Source organism: Xyrauchen texanus, chromosome 31 (assembly GCF_025860055.1).
Source record: "Xyrauchen texanus isolate HMW12.3.18 chromosome 31, RBS_HiC_50CHRs, whole genome shotgun sequence".
NCBI classification, from domain to species: Eukaryota; Metazoa; Chordata; class Actinopteri; order Cypriniformes; family Catostomidae; genus Xyrauchen; species Xyrauchen texanus.
The window spans coordinates 7,733,279-7,758,214 of record NC_068306.1 but is presented as its reverse complement, the minus strand read 5'-3'; the positions used below and the strand labels follow the sequence as shown (position 1 = coordinate 7,758,214).

At 37.7% G+C, this 24,936-nt stretch overlaps 1 protein-coding gene across 2 annotated transcripts in view; it reads right to left on the bottom strand.

Moving 5' to 3' along the window:
• Positions 1-24,936, bottom strand: part of LOC127624819 (excitatory amino acid transporter 5-like) — a 73,003-nt gene that overhangs the window by 9,833 nt on the left and 38,234 nt on the right. For both annotated transcript variants that reach the window (XM_052099757.1, XM_052099756.1), the window contains exons 4-8: positions 16,489-16,531; positions 14,757-14,991; positions 12,992-13,091; positions 12,618-12,851; positions 5,655-5,849 (exon numbers count right to left, since the gene is read on the bottom strand). In XM_052099757.1, the coding sequence (XP_051955717.1) occupies positions 5,655-5,849; positions 12,618-12,851; positions 12,992-13,091; positions 14,757-14,991; positions 16,489-16,531 (807 nt within the window). The remainder of the gene's footprint in view (positions 1-5,654; positions 5,850-12,617; positions 12,852-12,991; positions 13,092-14,756; positions 14,992-16,488; positions 16,532-24,936) is intronic.

Below are 24,936 nucleotides of genomic sequence, written 5' to 3'. Positions count from 1 at the left end.
TGTGCGGTTTACCGGTACTAACATAGTATTGCGATACCAGAAAAATGTATTGTTGCTAAATTCGGTACCATATTAGAGTATGCTGTCATTAGCAAAATTATATGAGATGTGACAGATTTGAGATGAAATCAATGACAATTTGCAAATTAAATAAAAAAAACCTCTTGATATGGTCAAATGTGATCATTAAACAGCAGATGGATGTAATTTCATTAAATATAATACATTCACATGCACTGCACGCTACAGAATGTACAAGAGGTGCCGTTCTGCTCTGTCATCTGCTTCACACACACGCACACATGCAAGCGCACACACTCACACAAAAGCAACACACACAACTGGTGCTTAATTTTCATGCAGTGTGTTTAGAGCATAAACAGCTGTTAACACTTAAATTAACTCCTCCGGTGCAGCTCAGAGATTTCAGCTTGAGAGTTTGATGGGATTATCCCAGCATTAATGGCTTGATATAACTAACCAGTCACAAACAGGAAGAACTCAAAGGTGTGTCAAAATAAAAGTCCCGCTTAAACGAAAGCTCTATTCAACTGAATGCGTGGAATTGAAGTGTTTTATCAGCATGTTGTGATTCAGCCATAGCAGCCTTGTGCCAATATCTATTAAGTATTGAGGTACCAGGGCTGGAATCAAACCAAAGCCAAAATTTTGCTATCGGAGCAACCCTACTCCAGCATGACAATGCCCCTATGGACAAAGCAATGGCCATAAAAAAATGTATCACTGTGTCTGTTGTGACTGGTCTACTCAAAGCTCAGACCCAAACCCCTTATGAGCACATTTGGGATGAACTGAAACACCAACAGTGAGCCACACCCTATCGCCCAACATCTGTGCATGACTTCACTAATGCTCTTGTGTCTGAAAATGACAACAACTCCCCGCAGCCAAGTTCTAACATGTAGTGGAAAGCTGAACCACAACAGCAGAAGCTGTTACAGCAGAGAAGGGATGACCAGCTATAAATGAATGCAAATGGTTTTTACTGCACATTAAATGCTCAACAAGCATTTATAGGTGTGGTGTTTGGGTGTTCACTAACCTTTGGCCTCATAATGTAAAATCGTTTTTATAATTAGTAAATGCTGTTCCCAGAGGTCCGGGTTTTATTTTTAAAAACATTCACTAAACAATGAATTAGTGTTCCACTTAGTTACTGTACGTTTGATAGTATATCAGCCCTCAAAAGATTAAGGAAAATCTGATTCCTCATGATACAACCCCTTTAAAAGACTCGTTATTTCGCTGAAAAAAGCCATATTGTCTTTTATTCCTCCTCATGCATTTAAACTGTGCATAGGGTTTCTGTCCATTGATTTATATTATTCGTCTCTGAACAAGCGCTGATTAAATCTTTATAAAGCGCTGATTAAATCTTTATAAAAGTACTGAATGACATGTTCTCAAGACAGCTGAAAACCTTGTTAAACTATGAATGAGGGCACAGGAGTGTTTATCTAATCCTGTGAGTGTGTATGCATGCACGTCTGTGTACTTACGGATTTGTGTTGGCATATGCGTAAGTGTTTTTCTTCAGATGCTCGTTCTGTATTTGATTTTGTGTGTGTGTGTGATTATAGTGCTATATAATCTTATGTGTAATTGATATGTGTATTTGGAAAAATATGTTATATGATTCTATACCACAGTTAGTTCCGGTCCTCGAATCTGATTGGACGAGAGACGTTCCATGAGCACTGATGGTGTGACATCATCAGCACTCTGATGCTTCACTGTGTGTATCACTCCGCTTGTGTTCATGCTGTTCTAAACTAAAGTGTATCTGTTAGGAGTTACTGGCTTTATTTATGAAATGACATATGTTAGCCAGCAGGTGGTGGCAATAGATCATTTTTGTGTGTAATATGAGCCAGTTGGTGACGTAAAGTGACTCCGTAAGTCATTGTTTACATAGAACTGCGCTCTGTGGTCGCTGTATTACTAATACATTACCAAAGCTAGGAAATATCTTTAAACAGCTTTAAACGGACAACTTCAGGGTTAAGGCTCATCACACAACTGATTTATTACAGAACTCAAGTGCTTGCCTTTTATCAGAGTTTCCACATTGGATACATAATGATTAAAATGGCAGAGGACATCCCTGTTTCTATAGTGAATGACTCTTGCGCACCTGCTACTGCGAAATAGAGAGGAATACCCCGCTTGGACGTCCATTTTCCACTAAGAAAGCTGACTGCATCTCTAATTGGGTGTTCTCTCTCTCTCTCTACACACACACACACACACACACACACACACACACACACACACACACACACACACACACATCCATCCTTGTTTATCCAATAACGTGTTAGAAACAGCACAAGCCATGATACTGTTTCTGAAGTGAACTTTTTGAATTACTAACGGAGGCTTGGATGCATCATTTGTTTTGAACCAGCAACGGCAGATTCTGATCCGTCGCATAATAACATCAATAGAAGTTTCATTCTAAAACCTCAATAGAAGTTTCGAATGTAAATATGACATGACATTTGGTCCAGTCTAGTATGAACGGTCAGAATGACCACTATGGCCATTCTAGTAGTTCTAGAATTCCGGTAGTTCTCGTGTTAAATGCAAGTACAAGTCTGTTGCTTGATTAGTGTCCTTTGGAAGATCAAAGCGTGTCTCAGCCATGACAGTATTACAAATGTCATAGACAGTAATGTCTTTGTATTGAAGGCCAAGTTTAAAATATATCTCTATAAATTCATGCGCATCCATGCTCTCAGTATCTTTGAGTAAATGAATGATGGCAATGACGCAATCGGAAAAGAGCTATACACACACCGGAAACTGTAACGCGTGCGCACGCGATAGTTTCTTAGATTTTTTTTTTTTGCACAGGTCACTTCGGGGGCTCCGTATTGAACTGTTGTATATAAGCAATATCACACTCGCAATCGTGCTATATGGCCCAATATCAGCACTGCTGTAATTACATACAGCACTCGTGCCTGCGGCCGAATCACAACAGTGCTGATGTAGGGCCATATAAGTATTATATGTTATGCTATATGAAAACGTATAACTTGTTACATTTTAAGTATTTTTAAATATACTGTATGTTGCATCTTTGTACAAATTTGTGAAAAATGTTTTTATATGTTTATCAGTTAAAACCATACATGAACATACATATTATATACTGTATGTGTTTTACACGTATTGCCATGTATCAAATTCATGTTTTTTCTCATCTATATATATATATACATACACAGACTAATAAAAATAGTGTGTGTTCTATATATATATATACACTCACCTAAAGGATTTTTAGGAACACCATACTAATACTGTGTTTGACCCCCTTTCACCTTCAGAACTGCCTTAATTCTACGTGGCATTGATTCAACAAGGTGCTGAAAGCATTCTTTAGAAATGTTGGCCCATATTGATAGGATAGCATCTTGCAGTTGATGGAGATTTGTGGGATGCATATCCAGGGCACGAAGCTCCCGTTCCACCACATCCCAAAGATGCTCTATTGGATTGAGATCTGGTGACTGTGGGGGCCATTTTAGTACAGTGAACTCATTGTCATGTTCAAGAAACCAATTTGAAATGATTGGAGCTTTGTGACATGGTGCATTATCCTGCTGGAAGTAGCCATCAGAGGATGGGTACATGGTGGCCATAAAGGGATGGACATGGTCAGAAACAATGCTCAGGTAGGCCGTGGCATTTAAACGATGCCCAATTGGCACTAAGGGGCCTAAAGTGTGCCAAGAAAACATCCCCCACACCATTACACCACCACCACCAGCCTGCACAGTGGTAACAAGGCATGATGGATCCATGTTCTCATTCTGTTTATGCCAAATTCTGACTCTACCATCTGACACCTTATCAACAGAAATCGAGACTCATCAGACCAGGCAACATTTTTCCAGTCTTCAACTGTCCAATTTTGGTGAGCTCTTGCAAATTGTATCCTCTTTTTCCTATTTGTAGTGGAGATGAGTGGTACCCGGTGGGGTCTTCTGCTGTTGTAGCCCATCCGCCTCAAGGTTGTGCGTGTTGTGGCTTCACAAATGCTTTGCTGCATACCTCGGTTGTAACGAGTGGTTATTTCAGGCAAAGTTGCTCTTCTATCAGCTTGAATCAGTTGGCCCATTCTCCTCTGACCTCTAGCATCAACAAGGCATTTTCGCCCACAGGACTGGCGCACACTGGATGTTTTTCCCTTTTCACACCATTCTTTGTAAACCCTAGAAATGGTTGCTCGTGAAAATCCCAGTAACTGAGCAGATTGTGAAATACTCAGACCGGCCCGTCTGGCACCAACAACCATGCCACGCTCAAAATTGCTTAAATCACCTTTCTTTCCCATTCTGACATTCAGTTTGGATTCAGGAGATTGTCTTGACCAGGACCACACCCCTAAATGCATTGAAGCAACTGCCATGTGATTGGTTGATTAGATAATTGCATTAATGAGAAATTGAACAGGTGTTCCTAATATTCCTTTAGGTGAGTGTATATATATATATATATATATATATATATATATATATATATATATATATATTGCATTCTTTAATGTTACACTCTTTTTTAAGATTTATCCATTTCAATTGAATAACAAATTTCCATCTAATTGAATTGAATAGTCTTGAAGAAAATGTAATTAATAAAACTTGCATTTTGTAAGATTTATCAATTTTATTTAGTTTAAGATTAGGCAATTCAATTAGATGGAAATTTTTGGTTCAATTGAAATAGATAAACCTTGAAAATAGGAAAACATTTGTTTATGTGTAATACGTTGTGCTATGCTAAGGCTTCATTTACGCAGAACATCACAGATAAATACAATAATTGAGGGCTTTGAAAAATACAAATACAATAATGGAGGGCTTTCAACATCTGCTCTCAGTCACACACACACACACACACACACACACACACACACACACACACACACAAAAGGATATACAATATTTGATCATTATCTCATAGAAAAATCTCCCTGGTTTTTAATGGAAATGTTTCCATTAAGGTTTTCGAGATGATTCTGTAGCCTGCCCATTAGGATCCATCAGTAGACCAAAAGAATTAGAGAGGTCTTGAGTGCTTTTCATACTGTATCAAGAATCTCTTTGTATTTTAAATTGCGCACAACATTAAAGTAGGGTGTGGTGATACAGGTGAACACTGTTACATATTTCACAATGAACATCATTATTTCATACCTAGATCCAAATTAGACTATGAGCTCAATTCAGGGTTTAATACCACTTGAACTTTCATGTCTTTAATGCCTTAAACTAAAAATTCTTCACCACTTCAACCCCTGGAAATAGATTCATTAAATGATGCTAAAATATGAAAACATTGCTATGCTGTTAAGATGCTTTTAACGGTATTACTTCTGCAATTTTATAATTGCTGCAATAATAAACCAGTGTTTTAAAACATTATTTTGTGCATTATGCTCATATCTTAAAAATGCATAAAGGCGTTTGCATGATTTTTGGCATACTTCTACGTCTTTTTGTAAATGACGTCACACAAATAAATAAGTAAATCGTTTAGCTAAGTTTTCAATGGCAGCTTCTCTTTTCTTGGGGGGCACCCTTTTATATTCCAAACTTATGTTAATTTTGAACTTTTCTTACCTGATTGTGATGATTTGGCCGAAGTCAAGCTCATAGTTGTTGACCTGGGCAATAAAAATGGCTGCGACAGCCTCGTAGAGAGCAGTGCCGTCCATGTTGATGGTGGCCCCTACAGGCAGCACGAAACGAATGATCCGCCGGTCGATGTGATTGTTCTCCAGCAGGCACTTGAAGGTGATAGGCAGTGTGGCTGAACTACAAATAGAGGAATTACATGTTAAAACTCAACCAAGTGCTGATTCTGAAATGAGATTATATGCACAACTTAAAAGAGCAATTTTAATTAGCCCTATTCTACACGTTTGTAGCATTTTATTTCTTTCCTTGAGGTCAACTTATATAATGTCACTTATATGTGAACCACATCAGAAACATTTGTGCAAAAGGGTCACATACTGATGATATTACATTTGCTAAAGATGCACTCAATTATTTTATTCACCCCTAAATTCATTAATTGTAATATTGAAATACATTTATACAATCAGTAACATTCACATAAGATAAAGACTCCAGTCATCAGTTGTCATGAGTCCTTTCAGATGGAAAACATTTAAAGATATAAATGATGCGATCCAAAGTGCATTTGAACAGCGGTGAAACACTTTCTTATGATGTGTTACATTCATTGAATTAAATTACGCAGATTGAAAATGTATGCGCCAACATGATCACACAGGAAGTTGGCATGCTGTATCCAAAAGTTCCAGTACACTAGGATTGGAGACATTATGCTGACTCACTGACATGCAACATTTCTCACCTGACATTTTTGGACTGATTTCTGTGACTTTCCCTTCCCATGTGGCTCGACCAGCAGCACGTTGCCTCAGCAGCGTGAGAGACCCGGGTTTGTGTCCACATTGTAACCAGGAAGTAATCGCGTTCGCGTAATCATTGATGAGCGTGATTCGGAAGTTGCACTTTTCCCTCTAACATTTCATTTTTACTCCACTAATGGTTAGGTTTAGGTTTGGGTTGGGGAGCAGAGTCTATAAAATAACATGCATTCAACATATGACCACTACGAATACTCTGTAACACTCTTTTAGGACAGTCAATGAAGGCACGTTGCGCACAGACCAGGACTGTCTGCATGTCGAGAAAATCTGGGCCACAAGCTACAGTCCAAATGTAGACTGCTAACCACAAACTTGCTTCATGCATACTGTGTGATTTAGCCATATGTTGCAAGAGGGAAGTCAGCTACCCCAGGACCAGGGTCCCAACACCCCTTATATATGATGTGTTCCTCTCATTGAAATATGATCCTCAGCACAGTAGATGCTTTCAAGCTTCCCTATTTCATTTGTTTCAGTTAGGATTTGATGACCTACTTTACGTTAACAACCATAATTTCCAGTGCAGTTTATTGCTAGATGTTTCCGCAGTGCTCCGTAAAGTCCCCTCTAAGAACACTGTGCGTGGTCTCCCACAAGAGTGTTCCATTGGCTTGCGTAACAACATCATAACAACATGAGTGAACGCTGGCGTGTTTGGCTGCCACTGCTCTCTGGTCTTTTCTACGTTTTTTTTAAAGCTCTGATATGGGCAATTTCCACTTTTATTGGGATGGTCGCTCGTGGATAAAAGTTTCGATCTGTTCAGGGATGGTGAACTGTTCCATTGTTTGGGATTTACTTCAATTTTGAACTACATTGTGTTTTCATTTGTGCAAAGCCTCTACCAGCCTACCTGGAGCCCTCGCAGCCCCAGTACACTACATCGACTGATTACATTCCAGTGAACTGACATTTCCACACTTGTTGTTGGCCATGTGGTGGTTCAGTTATGAGCAGCCTTTGGCAGGCTGCTTGACCGCTACCTCGGCTGCACCGGGGTGTGTGGGTTTAATTGGACTGAATTTCGGATTTGGTTGAAATAATGGATTATTTTTGGTGGTTTGCTCTGGCCTTCTGGATTTGTATTATTCATCTACGATAACTGCAGCTGGAAATACGTGGCTCTGTTACAGATTCAGGCTCCACATAACGTCTCTCCGCTGGAATCTACAATCAATGTTCCGTCCTGGGAATCACACACCGACCACAGTATGTCCACAGAGTAACTCGTCATCATTCGAATCGGTTTGTATTGTCTGTCTCCTCTGATGGTTCCTGTATGCCGGTGATGTGGTCTTCAGTTTGCCGCCCCCCCCCTGCCTGGGATGCGGATAATCGGTGTGTTAATCCTGATAAATTCCGTATGCTGAAGATTCTACTCCTATTTCTACCATGGACATGCTACCATTAAGATGGCCCTAGTAAATGCAAGGTCGCTTTCGAATAAATCCTTTGTTCTATATTACTTAATGTCGTATTCTTTAGACTTTTTATTTGTGATGAAGACTCGGCTCAGCACTGGTGACATCATTTCTCCCGGAGAACTTTCTTCCCCAGACTGTGCATTCTTCAGTTCTCCAAGGACATCTGGACATGGCAGTGCCACTATTTTTCAAAACTATTTTAGATGTAAAATTCTGACAATGGATATGTCCTGGAGTTTTGAGGTACAATTATTAAAGATCGACATCGTGGGTGATGTGCTATGTGCTTTGGTTTATAGACCTCCAAAATATATCAAGGAATTTTCTGATTTTGTTATGATTGCAGGAAGCAGGAGAAGGCAGACGGGAGGTTTGGATCTAGATGTGGTTCTTTATTAACAAGCAGTCAAAAATAACACAAACACAGGAACAAAAGAAAGATCCACAATGGGAAAAGAAACTAAAACACGAGAGAACATACAGGAGTGTACAGGCAGCGAACATCCACGAAGGGCTGGGTAATCCTCGAACGAACTGACAGCAAGGAACATGAACAGCAGGGTATCCTTGAACGAACAGACAAACAGCAGGGAACAGGAACAAAGAGAGTATTCACGGACATTGGCAACGACATGAAACGTCAACGATCGACAACGGAGAGGGGAAACAACAGGGTTTAAATAGACAGACACGAAGATGACAAAATAGCAAACAGGTGCGGATAATAACACAGAGACGGCAGTGATGAGGGCCGGGAATGATGGGAAGTGTAGTTTATACAAGGACTAGTGAAACACGGGGCGGACAACAAGGAAAACGTGACATGGAATGTGATCAGTGATGTGTGAAACAGAAAACACGGGGCAGACAACAAGGGATCGTGACAGATTTTCTCTCTGACATAGTATCTCAGAGTGATAGACTGCTGATTATCTGTGATTTTAACATTCACCTTTGTTGTCCATCCAAACCTCTGTTGCCTTTCATAATCCTTTAATTGTATACAGTCTGTCTCTGGCTCATCTCATAATTTGGGTCACACGCTTGATTTGTTTTTTCTGTAACGAATCTAAAGGTTTCCAATGTTGGTATTTCTGATCACTTTTCAATTGTGTTTGATTCTGTCGGTTTAGGTCCTTAGGGTATTCATTCCTCTACTGTTGTCAATGTCCAGACTATTACCAGGCCCATTGCACAGGCTCTCTATTCACTGGTCTGGATATTGAGGAGCTGGATGAAGCTTTAATAAATCATGTTCTGCTGCCTTAGAGTTTGATGATCATGTTAAGGCCAGGAGAGTTAAGGGCAAAGGTGCCTTCCAGCCTTGGTTAAATGACCACACCCACTCTCTCAGACAAGAGCGCAGAAAGGATGAGTGGAAGTGGAAGAAAGACAAACTCCAGGTTTCATATGAAATTTTAAGGACTTGCGTAAATAACTACCAAAAATCTGTGAAAATGGCCAAATTAAATTTCAAAGTGGTGTTTAAGAACATTGACTCTGTGTTAAACACGGCTTCTGTTGCCTGTCCTGATGTGTCCACTGAAAGTAATGTTAAATGAAAGTCCAAGAAATTAACGTCTCTATTCAGCCGGCTAAATTCGATTCACCACTGGTATTCCAGCCACTCAGCTCGCTAACTTGCTTTCAACCAGTCTCTTCAGCCCACCTTGATGATTTAGTTTCTAAGATGCAGTGTTCAAATAGTAAAATGGATATACTGCCTGCTCATCTTTTCAAAGATGTCTTTGAAACGATGAGCTTTGATGAGACTGTAATTATTAACAGCTCTCTAGCAAATGGGTGGTCCCAGCTAGTTTGAAACATGTAATTGTGCAGCCACTGCTTAAAAAAAAAAATGCACCTTGATTCCGCTGTATATACCAATTACAGTCCTATCTCCAAGTTGCCATTCATCTCAAAGCTTTTAGAGAAAGTTGTTTATTCACACTTGAATTCTATTCATATCTTTGATAAGTACCAGTCTGGTTTTAGAACCTTACAAAGTAATGAATCTGCTCTTCTGAAGGTCACTAATGACATATTGCCCTCACTTGACTCTGGATCTGAGTGCAGCATATGACACGATTGGTCACAAAATACAGTTGAAGTCAGGAGTTTACATACACTTAGGTTGAAGTCATTAAAACTCATTTTTTAACCACTCCACAGATTTTATATTAGCAAACTATAGTTTTGGCAAGTCGTTTAGGACATCTGCTTTGTGCGTGATAATTGTTTACAGACAGATTGTTTCAATTTTAATTGAATATATCACAATTCCAGTGGGTCAGAAGTTTACATTAACCAAGTTAACTGTGCCTTTAAGTAGCTTGGAAAATTCCAGAAAATTATGTCAAGCCTTTAGGCAATTAGCTTCTGATTGGCTAACTGGAGTCAATTGGAGGTGTACCTGTGGATGTATTTTAAGGCCTACCTTCAAACTCAGTGACTCTTTGCTTGACATCATGTGAAAATCAAAAGAAATCAGCCAAGACCTCATGAAAACAATTGTGGACCTCCATAAGTCTGGTTCATCCTTGGGAGCAATTTCCAAATGCCTGAAAGTACCACGTTCATATGTACAAACAATAATGATCAAGTATAAACACCATGGGACCACGCAGCCATCATACCACTCAGGAAGGAGAAGCATTCTGTCTCCTAGAGATGAACGTAGTTTGGTGCGAGAAGTGCAAATCAGTCCCAGAACAACAGCAAAGGACCTTGTGAAGATGCTGGAGGAAACAGGTTGACATGTATCTATATCCACAGTAACACGAGTCCTATATCGACATAACCTGAAAGGCTGCTCAGTAAGGAAGATGCTAATGCTCCAAAAACGCCATAAAAAGCCAGACTACAGTTTGCAAGTGCACATGGGGATTGTTCCTCTGGTCTAATGAAACAAAATTGAACTTTTTGGCCATTTGGAGGAAAAAGGGTGAGGCTTGCAAGCCTAAGAACACCATCCCAACCGTGATGCAAGGGAGTGGCAGCATGATGTTGTGGGGGTGCTTTGCTGCAGGAGGGACTGGTGCACTTCACAAAATAGATGACATCACGATGAAGGAAAACTATGTGGATATATTTAAGCAATATCTCAAGACATCAGACATTATTGTGCACTCTCTGTATGCACCATTGTTCAAAAAAATATAATGTCTCCTATCATTGTTATGCAGATGACTCACAATTTTATTTACCAGTTGTGCCTGATAGCAGCTGCACTGTTGATTCTCTTCTTTTGTGTTTTGAGGAAATTAAAGGCTGGACTGTGAATAATCTTTTGCAGTTAAATGAAAGCAATTAATTGTGCAATTCTTTGAAGCCCAGTTAGGTCTGCTTGCCTCCAATGTACACATGCATGTGAACAATTCTTGGGGTCATTTTTGCCAAATCATTACTGTTTGACAATCAGATTAGTGCTGTTACTAAGGGAGAAATGTTATAGATTTTAAATGTGCTTTATAAAATAAAGTTGACTTGACTTGCAAATGTCACAGAATCTTTCTCATCCATTCTTTTCACACTCTACGGCAAGAGAGTCCTGTGTAGCAGTACCGCCGCAGCACGCTTGAACCTCTCTTCTTTCATTTCCCATGCGCTCTCCTGTAGAATAGCTCTATCTCCCTACTAATGCTACAACAACAAATCTGGCACCTATCTTTTCTTATATGCTCTCCCGCAGGACAATTCTGTCCACCGTTGCCACCATGCTATGCTGGAATTTCTCTTCTCATCCATCACTTCGCAAGCCCCCCTCATGCTGAAAACCCTGTCTACCTATTTTTACCACAGCAACATCTCTTCCATCTTTTCTCATATGCTGTCCCAAAGGAGAGTCCTGTCTATGACTGCTGCTGCAGTAAACCTTCTCCTTTTTTTATGCTCTCTCCCACCAGCGAGCCTTATTTACCCGTGATTATCTCTCACTATCTTTTCTCTCTCTCTCACAGGTGAGCTTCTCCCACCACCTCTGCAATCTTCGGCTGTTGCTGCAACCGCTTGATACCCATTCTAAACGAAGGCGCAACCTTTACACATTTTACCATTAACCCAACCAGCCGAGACACCAGTGCACCCTTATTTTGGGGGAAGAATCTGTCCTCTTACCATTAACTGGCAATGAGGACATCATTCCTGCCATAAGCAAACTTATTCACACAGATTTGTTGTCGCCAAAAACAATTGTAGGTGTGAACTTGGAGCCCGAGTCAAGACTTGCGCTCAAGACCCTAACTTGGGCAGTGGTGGCTCAGTGGTTGAGGCTCAGGGTTACTGACCAGAAGGTTGGGGGTTCAAGGCTCAGCACCACCAAGATGCCACTGTTAGGCCCTTGCAAGGCACTTAACTCCAGGTTGCTCCGGGGGGATTGTCCCTGTAATAAGTGCACTGTAAGTCGCTTTGGATAAAAGCGTCTGCCAAATGCATAAATGTAAATGTAAAAATGTAAGTTATAGAAAGCAAGCCAAACTACATAAATCATTTGCCATTATCTCAGGATTATACATGCATGGAAACTCGTGAATTTGAGCTCTAAAAGAAAGTTCATCTAATCTCGCAATCGTCACTAGACTACAGTATATAAAGGCTTGCACACCTCTGTTCAACGTCAAATGTGATTTTACCATTATTATTATAGAACAGAATATGAATTCTTGAAGTTTATTGTGTATGTGTGTATGATTTTGTACCTGGATGATGTGGCCAGAGAGATGAGCAGGGCCTGAAGGATTCCTCTGATGTAGACAATGGGACTCTTCTTGGTGATAAAGAAGTACATGCTGGGCAGGATGAAGAGGCCATGTAGAATGAGGCCCATCACCACAGTGATGGCATAAAAGCCCAGCTTCTTCCCCATCGCTGATGGGTCGCTCATCTCCAGAATCTTCCCGGCAACCAGGAACACGATACCAAATGGGAAATACCTACAAGAAATACTTGTTTCAACTGTCAGCCATCAGGGTGAAAATCGAAACGTTTCTAATCATTCTTGTATTAACACTATTGTTATTGTAACTTTTAAAAACGAAGCAAAAATAAAATACATTTTGAATAGTAAACTCACCAGATAACTATAGCGACAATTTTCAGCACTGCTTCATTGAGACTCTGGCAAAAGTTCACCAGAGCGCTTCCGTTCGGACCCATTCTGCCCAACATTATGCCTGATGTGAATGAGCAGTGATGTACAAAAATAAGAAATTACATTATATTAATGACATTATCATATATAGAGTAAATATTGTCAGACCTAATGAATATTCATAACTATTGTATTATCGATAACACTTTCTGTGAAGCCTGTAAACACACTATGCACTATACATTTATAATACCTTTAAAGAGTATAATGCACAATAACACATGACATAGGGTGTTAGTCATGTGTAATGCATTAAGGCCTTTAAAGGTATATCCCATACCAGTGGCAACCCATGCATTTTAAGTCTAGGCCTTCAGTGCGATTCATGCCATTAAACAAACACAGTTTCACAATTAACAAGACACCCTATGGATATCATACATTATGTTGAAGCCACCTAATGTCACCTATTGACATTTTAAAAACACATCCATTCAAGAAAGCCAAAAGTCGAAAAGATGCTAAATAATCAAACTAGCCGAATTTGAACTGTAGCATGACTGTTTTGGGAAATATATCATTAAATAAGAATTGGATATGCCTTGGTCAAGCACATGATTATGCAGAACATCTCTGGTTTTTAAATCCATAAGGATCTCTTTCTCAATGGCGATAGCGGCAATAATGACAGCACACTTGAGGTGACATTGAGAGACATACAATGGAACTGAATGGGGGCAATTCTTTTCTTATGTAAAAATACTCACATTTCCACCAAACGTATGGCCACAAGACAAACAATATGCATGATTTTAGTGTGATAAAATCACTTACTAACCTTGTGTAAAGTGTAAAGTTATAGCTAATTTTACAACTACATTGACATGACGATGTTAATGTAAAAAATTGGCCACATTCACTTCCATTGTAACTTCGATTTATGCTTTTCTTTTTAAGAAAAGTCAAATACATTTTTATGGCAATCGATTTTATGTCACAAATGCTGTCACTTGAGTTTAACTTGTATTGAACCCAGAGAATTCCTTTAATACATGAATATGGGACAGCTGGCAAACAGATTTTAAGGGATACAGCAATCCCAGAATGCACGAGTCGAGGAAAATATCAATTGATTATATGATTCATTGTTGTTATTGGAATTTTTTGCCAATATTTTATTACAGAACTGTGTTGTTTACTTGGGCTATGTCTTGGGTTGCCAACTTTTCATCACTCAAATAAGGGAAGTTTTGAGCAATTTGAACTGTGATATACGGGACATGAAGCATCCTGTATGGGCAACAATATGGAATGTCCTGGCTAATATGGAACAGTTGGTAACCCTAATAAGTTTTCATTTTAAATTGTTTCCTTACGCCAATGTTTGCACTAAAAATCACTAAAAGGCGTTACCAAAACGCTCATATTTTGGTGGAAGAAAACGCTGTCCCAATGAAGATGAGAGGTGTAAATATGGCAAAATCGATACAAAAATGTGTTTATCAACCGAAAACGTATATCAGTGTGGATGTGGCCTCAACATGCTAAAACCAAACTGGAATCAACTCATAATAATGTACATTACAAGGTATTATGGGATGCATTACAATGCAAGAAGAATTCCTTGATAATGCTCTCCGCATTCAGGCTTCATAGAAAGTATAACAAGATTTTATCAATGGAGTACAGTGGTGTAAATATGTATAAATATTGTAATGGGAACTCCTCTATGTGACCGTATTCTCACCCATGGTGGCTGAGAAAATGACAATGCCCAGCACATTCATGCCCTCACTGGTGCCAGGAAGAGTTCGGAATACAACGTCAGGAGGCGGAGTCAAATCCAACTGAAAGTTCTGAATATCCGTCCCGTTATCATCCTGAATGCCGTAGATAAGAGCGCGGCGAGTGGTGGTCTCCGTCAGACCGGTGGCCACTGTCGTCTTCGGGCTCTTCATTATGGGCACACTATTGGTACGATACTGACACGATAAGAGAGAAATGAATCTCTTTTTATTAGATTTCAGAGTAATTTAGTTGACTGTCAAATGTAGACAAGCTCACTTCAGTGACTCAGAATAGCCGTATTGGCTCCTTTTATGGAGTTTTGTTATTGTTGTTGTTGTGGTGGTGGTACTGACTAGAAAAGTTGATGGACATGATGCTACCAAGTGATTTGCATAGTCAATTACAGACTATAGTTTCAGACCTGTCAAAACATGTCTTCCCAATAACAACAATCACTAGGGGAAGACATGCATAATGTGAAATGTCTTCTTACAACCACACGTCTGCATAGAAACAAACCTGCCCACATATTTTCAAGTTCACATGCAAGAATTACAAAAACTTGAAAGTTTTATTAAGTCTATTTATAATACAATGGCTAATTTCTGATGTTAAAAGACAATTTAGATCAATTGTAATTCATGTTTATTTTGATAAACAATATCCCAGTACGTTCTCATATTGCTAACCCTTGTAAACACATTAGAAAATATAAAAACATCAAATGTTACCAAATCTCATATAAGACTAAATTAACGAACATAACTCACAAGTATAGTTGGTTGCCATATCTCAGACCTTAATTTAAGACTTGAATAACAAGCACTTTAGAAGATTAATTTTTTTATAATGGCATGGCTAAAGCGGGGACGGATTATGTCTAGCAAAGGCCCTGGGGCCAATTGTATCTCCAAGGGCCCGCCTCCACCCAAAAGTTGTTGAGCGGGGGCGTGGGGGGTTCGTTGTTCATGCCCAAAAGGGTTTTCAAGCGGGGGGATCACCAAACTAGATCGTGCAACCTTAAAGCCCAGGGCACCCCCGGGCATTCAAGGGCCCCCTGGTAGTCAAGGGCCCTTGGGCACTGGCCCCATTGGCCCGGTCGGTAATCCGTCCCTGGGCTAAAGTAGTTACAGGTTCTTTTGGACGGATCACATAAATGATTCACTTGAAGTGGACCTCATCTTCTTCTTTTTTTAAGCAAATCATTTAGTTAGTTGCTGCTGTTTATCACTATATTTCAGCTATGTAAAACCGAATGCTTTCTAGTTTTATTAGTGTATTTTAAGTATTCATTTATGTCCAATTTAATGTTGTCACACTATTTGTTTAACCCTGACAAAAATGACCCATGGATTAATAAAGTACATTTCAGTAACCATGATTGTAGTAACCATGGTTCATTTTGTGGTTACTATGTTTTTACTACAAATACCATAGGTTAAACTAGTAAAACCATGATTAATATTCATAGGGAATGTCACATTAATTAAATGTACAATATCAGGTAATATTATTGAATAAATACTTTTGATTGCATCCAGTTAGCTACTTGACTGGAATTTAAATACTTTATATTGTGAGAAGCTTATAGCTTGGCAAGCTACAGTTTCAAAGCAGTTTCCCCAACGCTGCTCCAATTCTATAGATTGCAAGAAGAGTAACTGATAATTTATAGCTCATAACAGTCTTACCTGTTGAAATGTGGCTTGAACAAGGTTAGCTGGAAACATGTTTCTGTTTGGGGACATAAACATATAACAGTGAGATACAGCATGTGAATGTACATTGTATTCTGGAACCATTTCAATTAATCTCAATGGAAATATCAAATCAATGCAACTTCAGTGATCAAGAAATTGTCCTTGCTGTTTTGTAGGCAAGTGGCCAAAACAAAGATTGAAGGCCAAACAAATAGCTACTGTAGATATTTTACTTGACCTTTATATTTTAAGGTCAGTGTTAATTTAGATTTTATGCATTGGTTTGTTTGGAATACAGTGGTGGCTCAGTGGTTGAGGCTCAGGGTTACTGACCAGAAGGTTGGGGGTTCAAGCCCCAGCACCACCAAGATGCCACCATTGTGTCCTTGAGCAAGGCACTTAACTCCAGGTTGCTCTGGGAGATTGTCCCTGTAATAAGTGCACTGGAAGTCGCTTTGGATAAAAGCGTCTTCCAAATGCATAAATGTAAATGTAATAAATGAATACAAAAATGGTTGGCAATTTGAGGCAGATACCGTTGCTGTTAGCCACATTTTTGCAAGTTATGTTTATGCCCCACACATTAAAATGACCTTAACTGTGAATTGCTAACATTTATTTGTATTGAAAACAGTTGTGAATAGTTCTGTTGTCAATATCAAAGGTCATTGTGTTATACTGGTAACCAGTAAAACCCATGAGAGCATCACACACAGAAGAGATACATTCAAAAATAATTAAGTTGTCTACTAATAGCTCCAAAAGTGCTCCTGTGAAGAATCATTACTATCTATGATCGGTTTACTGCCTTTGGCTTTCTGTTGCAATACAAGTCAGCGCGCTTGTTTGATTGACACCGAGATTGCACATGTTGAAGGGAGTATAGCTTAAAGTGTTCAGCTCGCTCAAACAGTCTCTATCGCTCCACACACAGTCTGATTTTTGTATTTGCATGCTTATTTGTTGTTTGATTCATTTTTATGCCAGTTTGCAGTCTCTTTATCCGCTCTGTGCTCACTGAGCAGCGAGTCAGAATAACTAGAGTATTGACTCTAGAAATTGGGCAGCTTAATATTCATACATGTTATTCTTACACATTTTAAAACAATCCAGCATATTCATCTAAATTACTGCATGTCTGATGGTTTAAATTTGTGAATGCTTAGAATTGCTATCAACCCACCCTCTAGTGGCCACACTGTATGCTTCATGGGCTGAGCAAGAACTCATTCATTTAGTAGCAGTGTATGCGTGCTGCAAAAAAAGATCGGCTCTGAATGGAAGGCCGAAATATCTTTAAATGTTCCCAGTGTTACTCGTTATAACTGCATGTTTACTAGAAAGAATTCCAATTACAAACCTCAATAATAAAATTTTCACTTGAAAGAATTCCAATTACAGAGCTCTCCATTTCCATTTTCACTAGTAAGAATTCCAGTTACAGAACACTCCATTTCCATTTTCACTAGTAAGAATTCCATTTACAGAGTCTACATTTCCATATTCACTAGTAAGAATTCCAGTTACAGAACACTCCATTTCCATTTTCACTAGTAAGAATTCCATTTACAGAGCTCTCTATTTCCATTTTCGCTAGTAAGAATTCCAATTACAGAGCTCTCCATTTCCATTTTCACGAGTAAGAATTCCATTTACAGAGCTCTCTATTTCCATTTTCACTAGTAAGAATTCCAATTACAGAGCTCTCCATTTCCATTTTCGCTAGTAAGAATTCCAGTTACAGAGCTCTCCATTTCCATTTTCACTAGTAAGAATTCCAGTTACAGAACACTCCATTTCCATTTTCACTAGTAAGAATTCTAGTTACAGAACACTCCATTTCCATTTTCACTAGTAAGAATTCCATTTACATAGTCTAAAATTCCATTTTCACTAGTAAGAATTCCAATTACAGAGCTCTCCATTTCCATTTTCACTAGTAAGAATTCCAATTACAGAGCTCTCCATTTCCATTTTCACTAGTAAGAATTACATTTAGAGAACTCTCTATTTCCATTTTCACTAGTAAGAATTCCATTTACAGAGCTCTCCATTTCCATTTTCACTAGTAAGAATTCCATTTACAGAGCTCTCCATTTCCATTTTCACTAGTAAGAATTCCAATTACAGAACTATCAATTTTCATTTCACTAGTAAGAATTCCAATTACAGAACTATCTATTTTCATTTCACTAGTAAGAATTCCAATTACAGAGCTCTCCATTTCCATTTTCACTAGTAAGAATTCCATTTACAGAGCTCTCCATTTCCATTTTCACTAGTAAGAATTCCAATTACAGAGCTCTCCATTTCCATTTCCACTAGTAAGAATTCCATTTACAGAGCTCTCCATTTCCATTTTCACTAGTAAGAATTCCATTTACAGAGCTCTCCATTTCCATTTTCACTAGTAAGAATTCCATTTACAGAGCTCTCCATTTCCATTTTCACTAGTAAGAATTCCAATTACAGAACTATCAATTTTCATTTCACTAGTAAGAATTCCAATTACAGAGCTCTCCATTTCCATTTTCACTAGTAAGAATTCCATTTACAGAGCTCTCCATTTCCATTTCCACTAGTAAGAATTCCATTTACAGAGCTCTCCATTTCCATTTCCACTAGTAAGAATTCCATTTACAGAGCTCTCCATTTCCATTTCCACTAGTAAGAATTCCATTTACAGAGCTCTCCATTTCCATTTCCACTAGCAAGAATTCCATTTACAGAGCTCTCCATTTCCATTTTCAGTAGTAAGAATTCCATTTACAGAGTCTACATTTCCATTTCCACTAGTAAGAATTCCATTTACAGAGCTCTCCATTTCCATTTCCACTAATAAGAATTCCATTTACAGAGCTCTCCATTTCCATTTTCGCTAGTAAGAATTCCATTTACAGAGCTCTCCATTTCCATTTCCACTAGTAAGAATTCCATTTACAGAGCTCTCCATTTCCATTTTCGCTAGTAAGAATTCCATTTACAGAGCTCTCATTTCCATTTTCGCTAGTAAGAATTCCATTTACAGAGCTCTCCATTTCCATTTTCACTAGTAAGAATTCCATTTACAGAGCTCTCCATTTCCATTTTCACTAGTAAGAATTCCATTTACAGAGCTCTCCATTTCCATTTTCACTAGTAAGAATTCCAATTACAGAGCTCTCATTTCCATTTTCACTAGTAAGAATTCCATTTACAGAGCTCTCCATTTCCATTTTCACTAGTAAGAATTCCATTTACAGAGCTCTCCATTTCCATTTTCACTAGTAAGAATTCCAGTTACAGAACACTCCATTTCCATTTTCACTAGTAAGAATTCCATTTACATAGTCTAAAATTCCATATTCACTAGTAAGAATTCCAATTACAGAGCTCTCCATTTCCATTTTCACTAGTAAGAATTCCAATTACAGAGCTCTCCATTTCCATTTTCACTAGCAAGAATTACATTTAGAGAACTCTCTATTTCCATTTTCACTAGTAAGAATTCCATTTACAGAGCTCTCCATTTCCATTTTCACTAGTAAGAATTCCATTTACAGAGCTCTCCATTTCCATTTTCACTAGTAAGAATTCCAATTACAGAACTATCAATTTTCATTTCACTAGTAAGAATTCCAATTACAGAGCTCTCCATTTCCATTTTCACTAGTAAGAATTCCATTTACAGAGCTCTCCATTTCCATTTTCACTAGTAAGAATTCCAATTACAGAACTATCAATTTTCATTTCACTAGTAAGAATTCCATTTACAGAGCTCTCCATTTCCATTTTCACTAGTAAGAATTCCAATTACAGAACTATCTATTTTCATTTCACTAGTAAGAATTCCAATTACAGAGCTCTCCATTTCCATTTTCACTAGTAAGAATTCCATTTACAGAGCTCTCCATTTCCATTTTCACTAGTAAGAATTCCAATTACAGAGCTCTCCATTTCCATTTCCACTAGTAAGAATTCCATTTACAGAGCTCTCCATTTCCATTTTCACTAGTAAGAATTCCATTTACAGAGCTCTCCATTTCCATTTTCACTAGTAAGAATTCCATTTACAGAGCTCTCCATTTCCATTTTCACTAGTAAGAATTCCAATTACAGAACTATCAATTTTCATTTCACTAGTAAGAATTCCAATTACAGAGCTCTCCATTTCCATTTTCACTAGTAAGAATTCCATTTACAGAGCTCTCCATTTCCATTTCCACTAGTAAGAATTCCATTTACAGAGCTCTCCATTTCCATTTCCACTAGTAAGAATTCCAATTACAGAGCTCTCCATTTCCATTTTCACTAGTAAGAATTCCATTTACAGAGCTCTCCATTTCCATTTTCACTAGTAAGAATTCCAATTACAGAACTATCAATTTTCATTTCACTAGTAAGAATTCCATTTACAGAGCTCTCCATTTCCATTTTCACTAGTAAGAATTCCAATTACAGAACTATCTATTTTCATTTCACTAGTAAGAATTCAATTACAGAGCTCTCCATTTCCATTTTCACTAGTAAGAATTCCATTTACAGAGCTCTCCATTTCCATTTTCACTAGTAAGAATTCCAATTACAGAGCTCTCCATTTCCATTTCCACTAGTAAGAATTCCATTTACAGAGCTCTCCATTTCCATTTTCACTAGTAAGAATTCCATTTACAGAGCTCTCCATTTCCATTTTCACTAGTAAGAATTCCATTTACAGAGCTCTCCGTTTCCATTTTCACTAGTAAGAATTCCAATTACAGAACTATCAATTTTCATTTCACTAGTAAGAATTCCAATTACAGAGCTCTCCATTTCCATTTTCACTAGTAAGAATTCCATTTACAGAGCTCTCCATTTCCATTTCCACTAGTAAGAATTCCATTTACAGAGCTCTCCATTTCCATTTCCACTAGTAAGAATTCCATTTACAGAGCTCTCCATTTCCATTTCCACTAGTAAGAATTCCATTTACAGAGCTCTCCATTTCCATTTCCACTAGTAAGAATTCCATTTACAGAGCTCTCCATTTCCATTTCCACTAGCAAGAATTCCATTTACAGAGCTCTCCATTTCCATTTTCAGTAGTAAGAATTCCATTTACAGAGTCTACATTTCCATTTCCACTAGTAAGAATTCCATTTACAGAGCTCTCCATTTCCATTTCCACTAATAAGAATTCCATTTACAGAGCTCTCCATTTCCATTTTCGCTAGTAAGAATTCCATTTACAGAGCTCTCCATTTCCATTTCCACTAGTAAGAATTCCATTTACAGAGCTCTCCATTTCCATTTTCGCTAGTAAGAATTCCATTTACAGAGCTCTCATTTCCATTTTCGCTAGTAAGAATTCCATTTACAGAGCTCTCATTTCCATTTTCGCTAGTAAGAATTCCATTTACAGAGCTCTCCATTTCCATTTTCACTAGTAAGAATTCCATTTACAGAGCTCTCCATTTCCATTTTCACTAGTAAGAATTCCATTTACAGAGCTCTCCATTTCCATTTTCACTAGTAAGAATTCCAATTACAGAGCTCTCATTTCCATTTTCACTAGTAAGAATTCCATTTACAGAGCTCTCCATTTCCATTTTCACTAGTAAGAATTCCATTTACATTGCTCTCTAATTTAATATTTACTTGTCATATGTTTCCACAGACCACCATTAATTTTTAATTACAGAGCTCACTAACTGAATTTGATTTACTAGTAAACATTCCAATTACTGTGCTCTACAATCTAATTGTACTAATAAAAAAATCCAGTTAGAGAGCTCTCTAATTGAATTGTTACTAGTAAAATAATTGCATATTTAATTGCAGAGCTCTTTAATTGAATTACAGAGCTCTTTGACTTCATTTTTTCTAGTCAGAATGCAAATGCAGAGCTCTGTAATCGGATTTCTCAATTGTAAGAATGCAATTGTAGGGCTCTGTAATTGAATGTTTATTAGTATAAACTATAATAGTGGTTCTTACTTGTAAACGTTGCATTTTAGTGCTCATTATGATAATGGAGCCTCATGTATAATCATATTCATCTGGCTTGTATAAATTGACAGGTGGGAAAATGTATATAAATAATTATGGGGAGGGCACAACATGTATAATGAATATACAGAATATGATTATATGATTAATATATATATATATTATTATACATTTATTAAAAATAATAAATCTTTACAAATTCTGTAATAAAAACATTTTTTTGTCAGGTATTTCGTACATTTGGCCCAACATGTGAATGAAGGAAAAACAATGCCAGGGTAAAAGAAAAATAATAAGCAGAATACAAATAGAATTGTTATAATTTTCAGGATAAAATCCATACCTTTCTGACTGGCAGGTTAGTAAAAACTATACTATAGATGCTGCAGACCACAGCGGACTTTATGCGTTTCTAACAAGTGCCTTTGAAATGCAATCAATATGTTTGCTAAATAACCTTGTAAAAATATTTCATATAAATATCTCTTGCAATACTTTTAACAAATAATGCGTTATTTGCATTTACAGGGATGACCATATAGCAGAACTCACATCGTACGGACAATTGACAAAATTGTGTGTGATTCCATTTGCACATCAGGATTCCCACAGACATGGAAAACCTTGAAATATCAGCAAATTATTTTTTGTCAAAATGTTTCACAAACCCATCCGAATGATTAATTGGCAAATCAGTCTAAATCAAAATAAAAATATATATATATTTATTTTTTCAGAAAACTTCATGGAGAAGTCGCAACACTGACATTTATTAGTCAAAAAGACTAAATACAAAGCTCGGGGCAAAAATGCCACAGAAAGCGACAAAAATGCTCCCAAAATTCAAAATTCTGTGATTTATTTGTAACATCCGATACATTTCTCAATTTGTATTCTAGATAGATTATTGCATTAAGTGTAATATATAATTACTCAAATAGATAAATCATGTTAATAAATTGGTTAAAGTGAAGTATTTAACATTATTTATGCCCTCAAACAAGTAAAAAATGCCCCTGAAAATCAAATCAATTATTGCCCCTTAATCAAAAAGTTCATTTCTGACACCGTTATAGACAGACTGCTTTAGAAATCTCAACAAACTTGATGTTTCCAAAGGCTTAGGTGGATTTATTTGATTATATTATTATTATTATTATTATTATTATTATTATTATTATTATTTAATTGTTACAGTATACAGTATATATATATATATATATATATATATATATATATATATATATATATATATATATATATATATATATATATGTATTTATTTATTTGTATTTTTCACAGTTATTTTAAGAGGAATGACTCAGTTAGCCAATGAAAAGTAGACATGCGATTGGCATTATTATATTATTTGAGTGTATGAAAGGATATCAAAGCACCTTTTATTAATGGAAAACACATAAATGCAAAGCATGAGGGCCATTGGAACTGTTCCTGAAGTGCACTCATTCAACAGCATACGCCACGAAACTATTCACCTGGAAATATTGCTGCATGTTTTACATCTGGGACGCTTTCGTGCAGGCCGGTATGGAGAAGAATGCCATAATAATTTAATGGATCTGCATGAATAAAGTTGGCTCTGCTCATCTGGTCTTTTCATGTTGAGGTATAAATCACTGGCTTTTTCCCAGCAATAACAGCTGAAGCCGATGATTATTTGTTTGATACTCAGAAAAGGACATTTTAATGGAATTTAAATGAAAAGCTTAAACTGAGCTCTCACTTTTACACTACAGCGGGCCAACTGTTAGCATACCACACATCTGAAAATAACGAAACTAACCCAGATTAGAGGCCTGTTCCACAGAGCTAGTTGAACAAATGCAGACTTTAAATTTCAAGATTCAGATTTGAACATTTGAGAAAGCGCACAAATACAGCATCCCTGCATAAGAATTTTGCGGAAAGTTTGCCTGATATCAACCTGCAGAGACACAGATGACAAGCGCACACACTCAGCTAACACAGATTCTTTACTAAACGATAAACGTCTGCACTTATATAGCACCTTTTTTAACCTTAGTGATTTTCAAAGCGCTTTACACTGTGACTCATTCCCCCATTCACACACACATTCACACACAATGACGGCAGAGCTGCTATGCAAGGTGCTAGCCTGCCATTGGGAACAACTTGGGGTTCAGTGTCTTGCCCAAGGACACTTCGGCATGTGGAGACATGTGGGCCTGGAATCAAACCGCCAACCCTGCGATTAGTGGCCGACCCGCTCTACCAACTGAGCCACAGCCGTCCGTCTAATTTCATGTTTTTTGCACTACCTTTGTCTTTAATGACCTTTTTCGTATTATTATGGCACAGCTGAAACACTGCCATAAAGATTGAAGTATGTCTTCATGAAATCAGAGAGCCTCCCCTTGAAAACAGAACACAAGTGGTCACAGGAGATTGAAGTGTAAACAGCGATGTGATGTGATCAGAGCCCCCAAGATG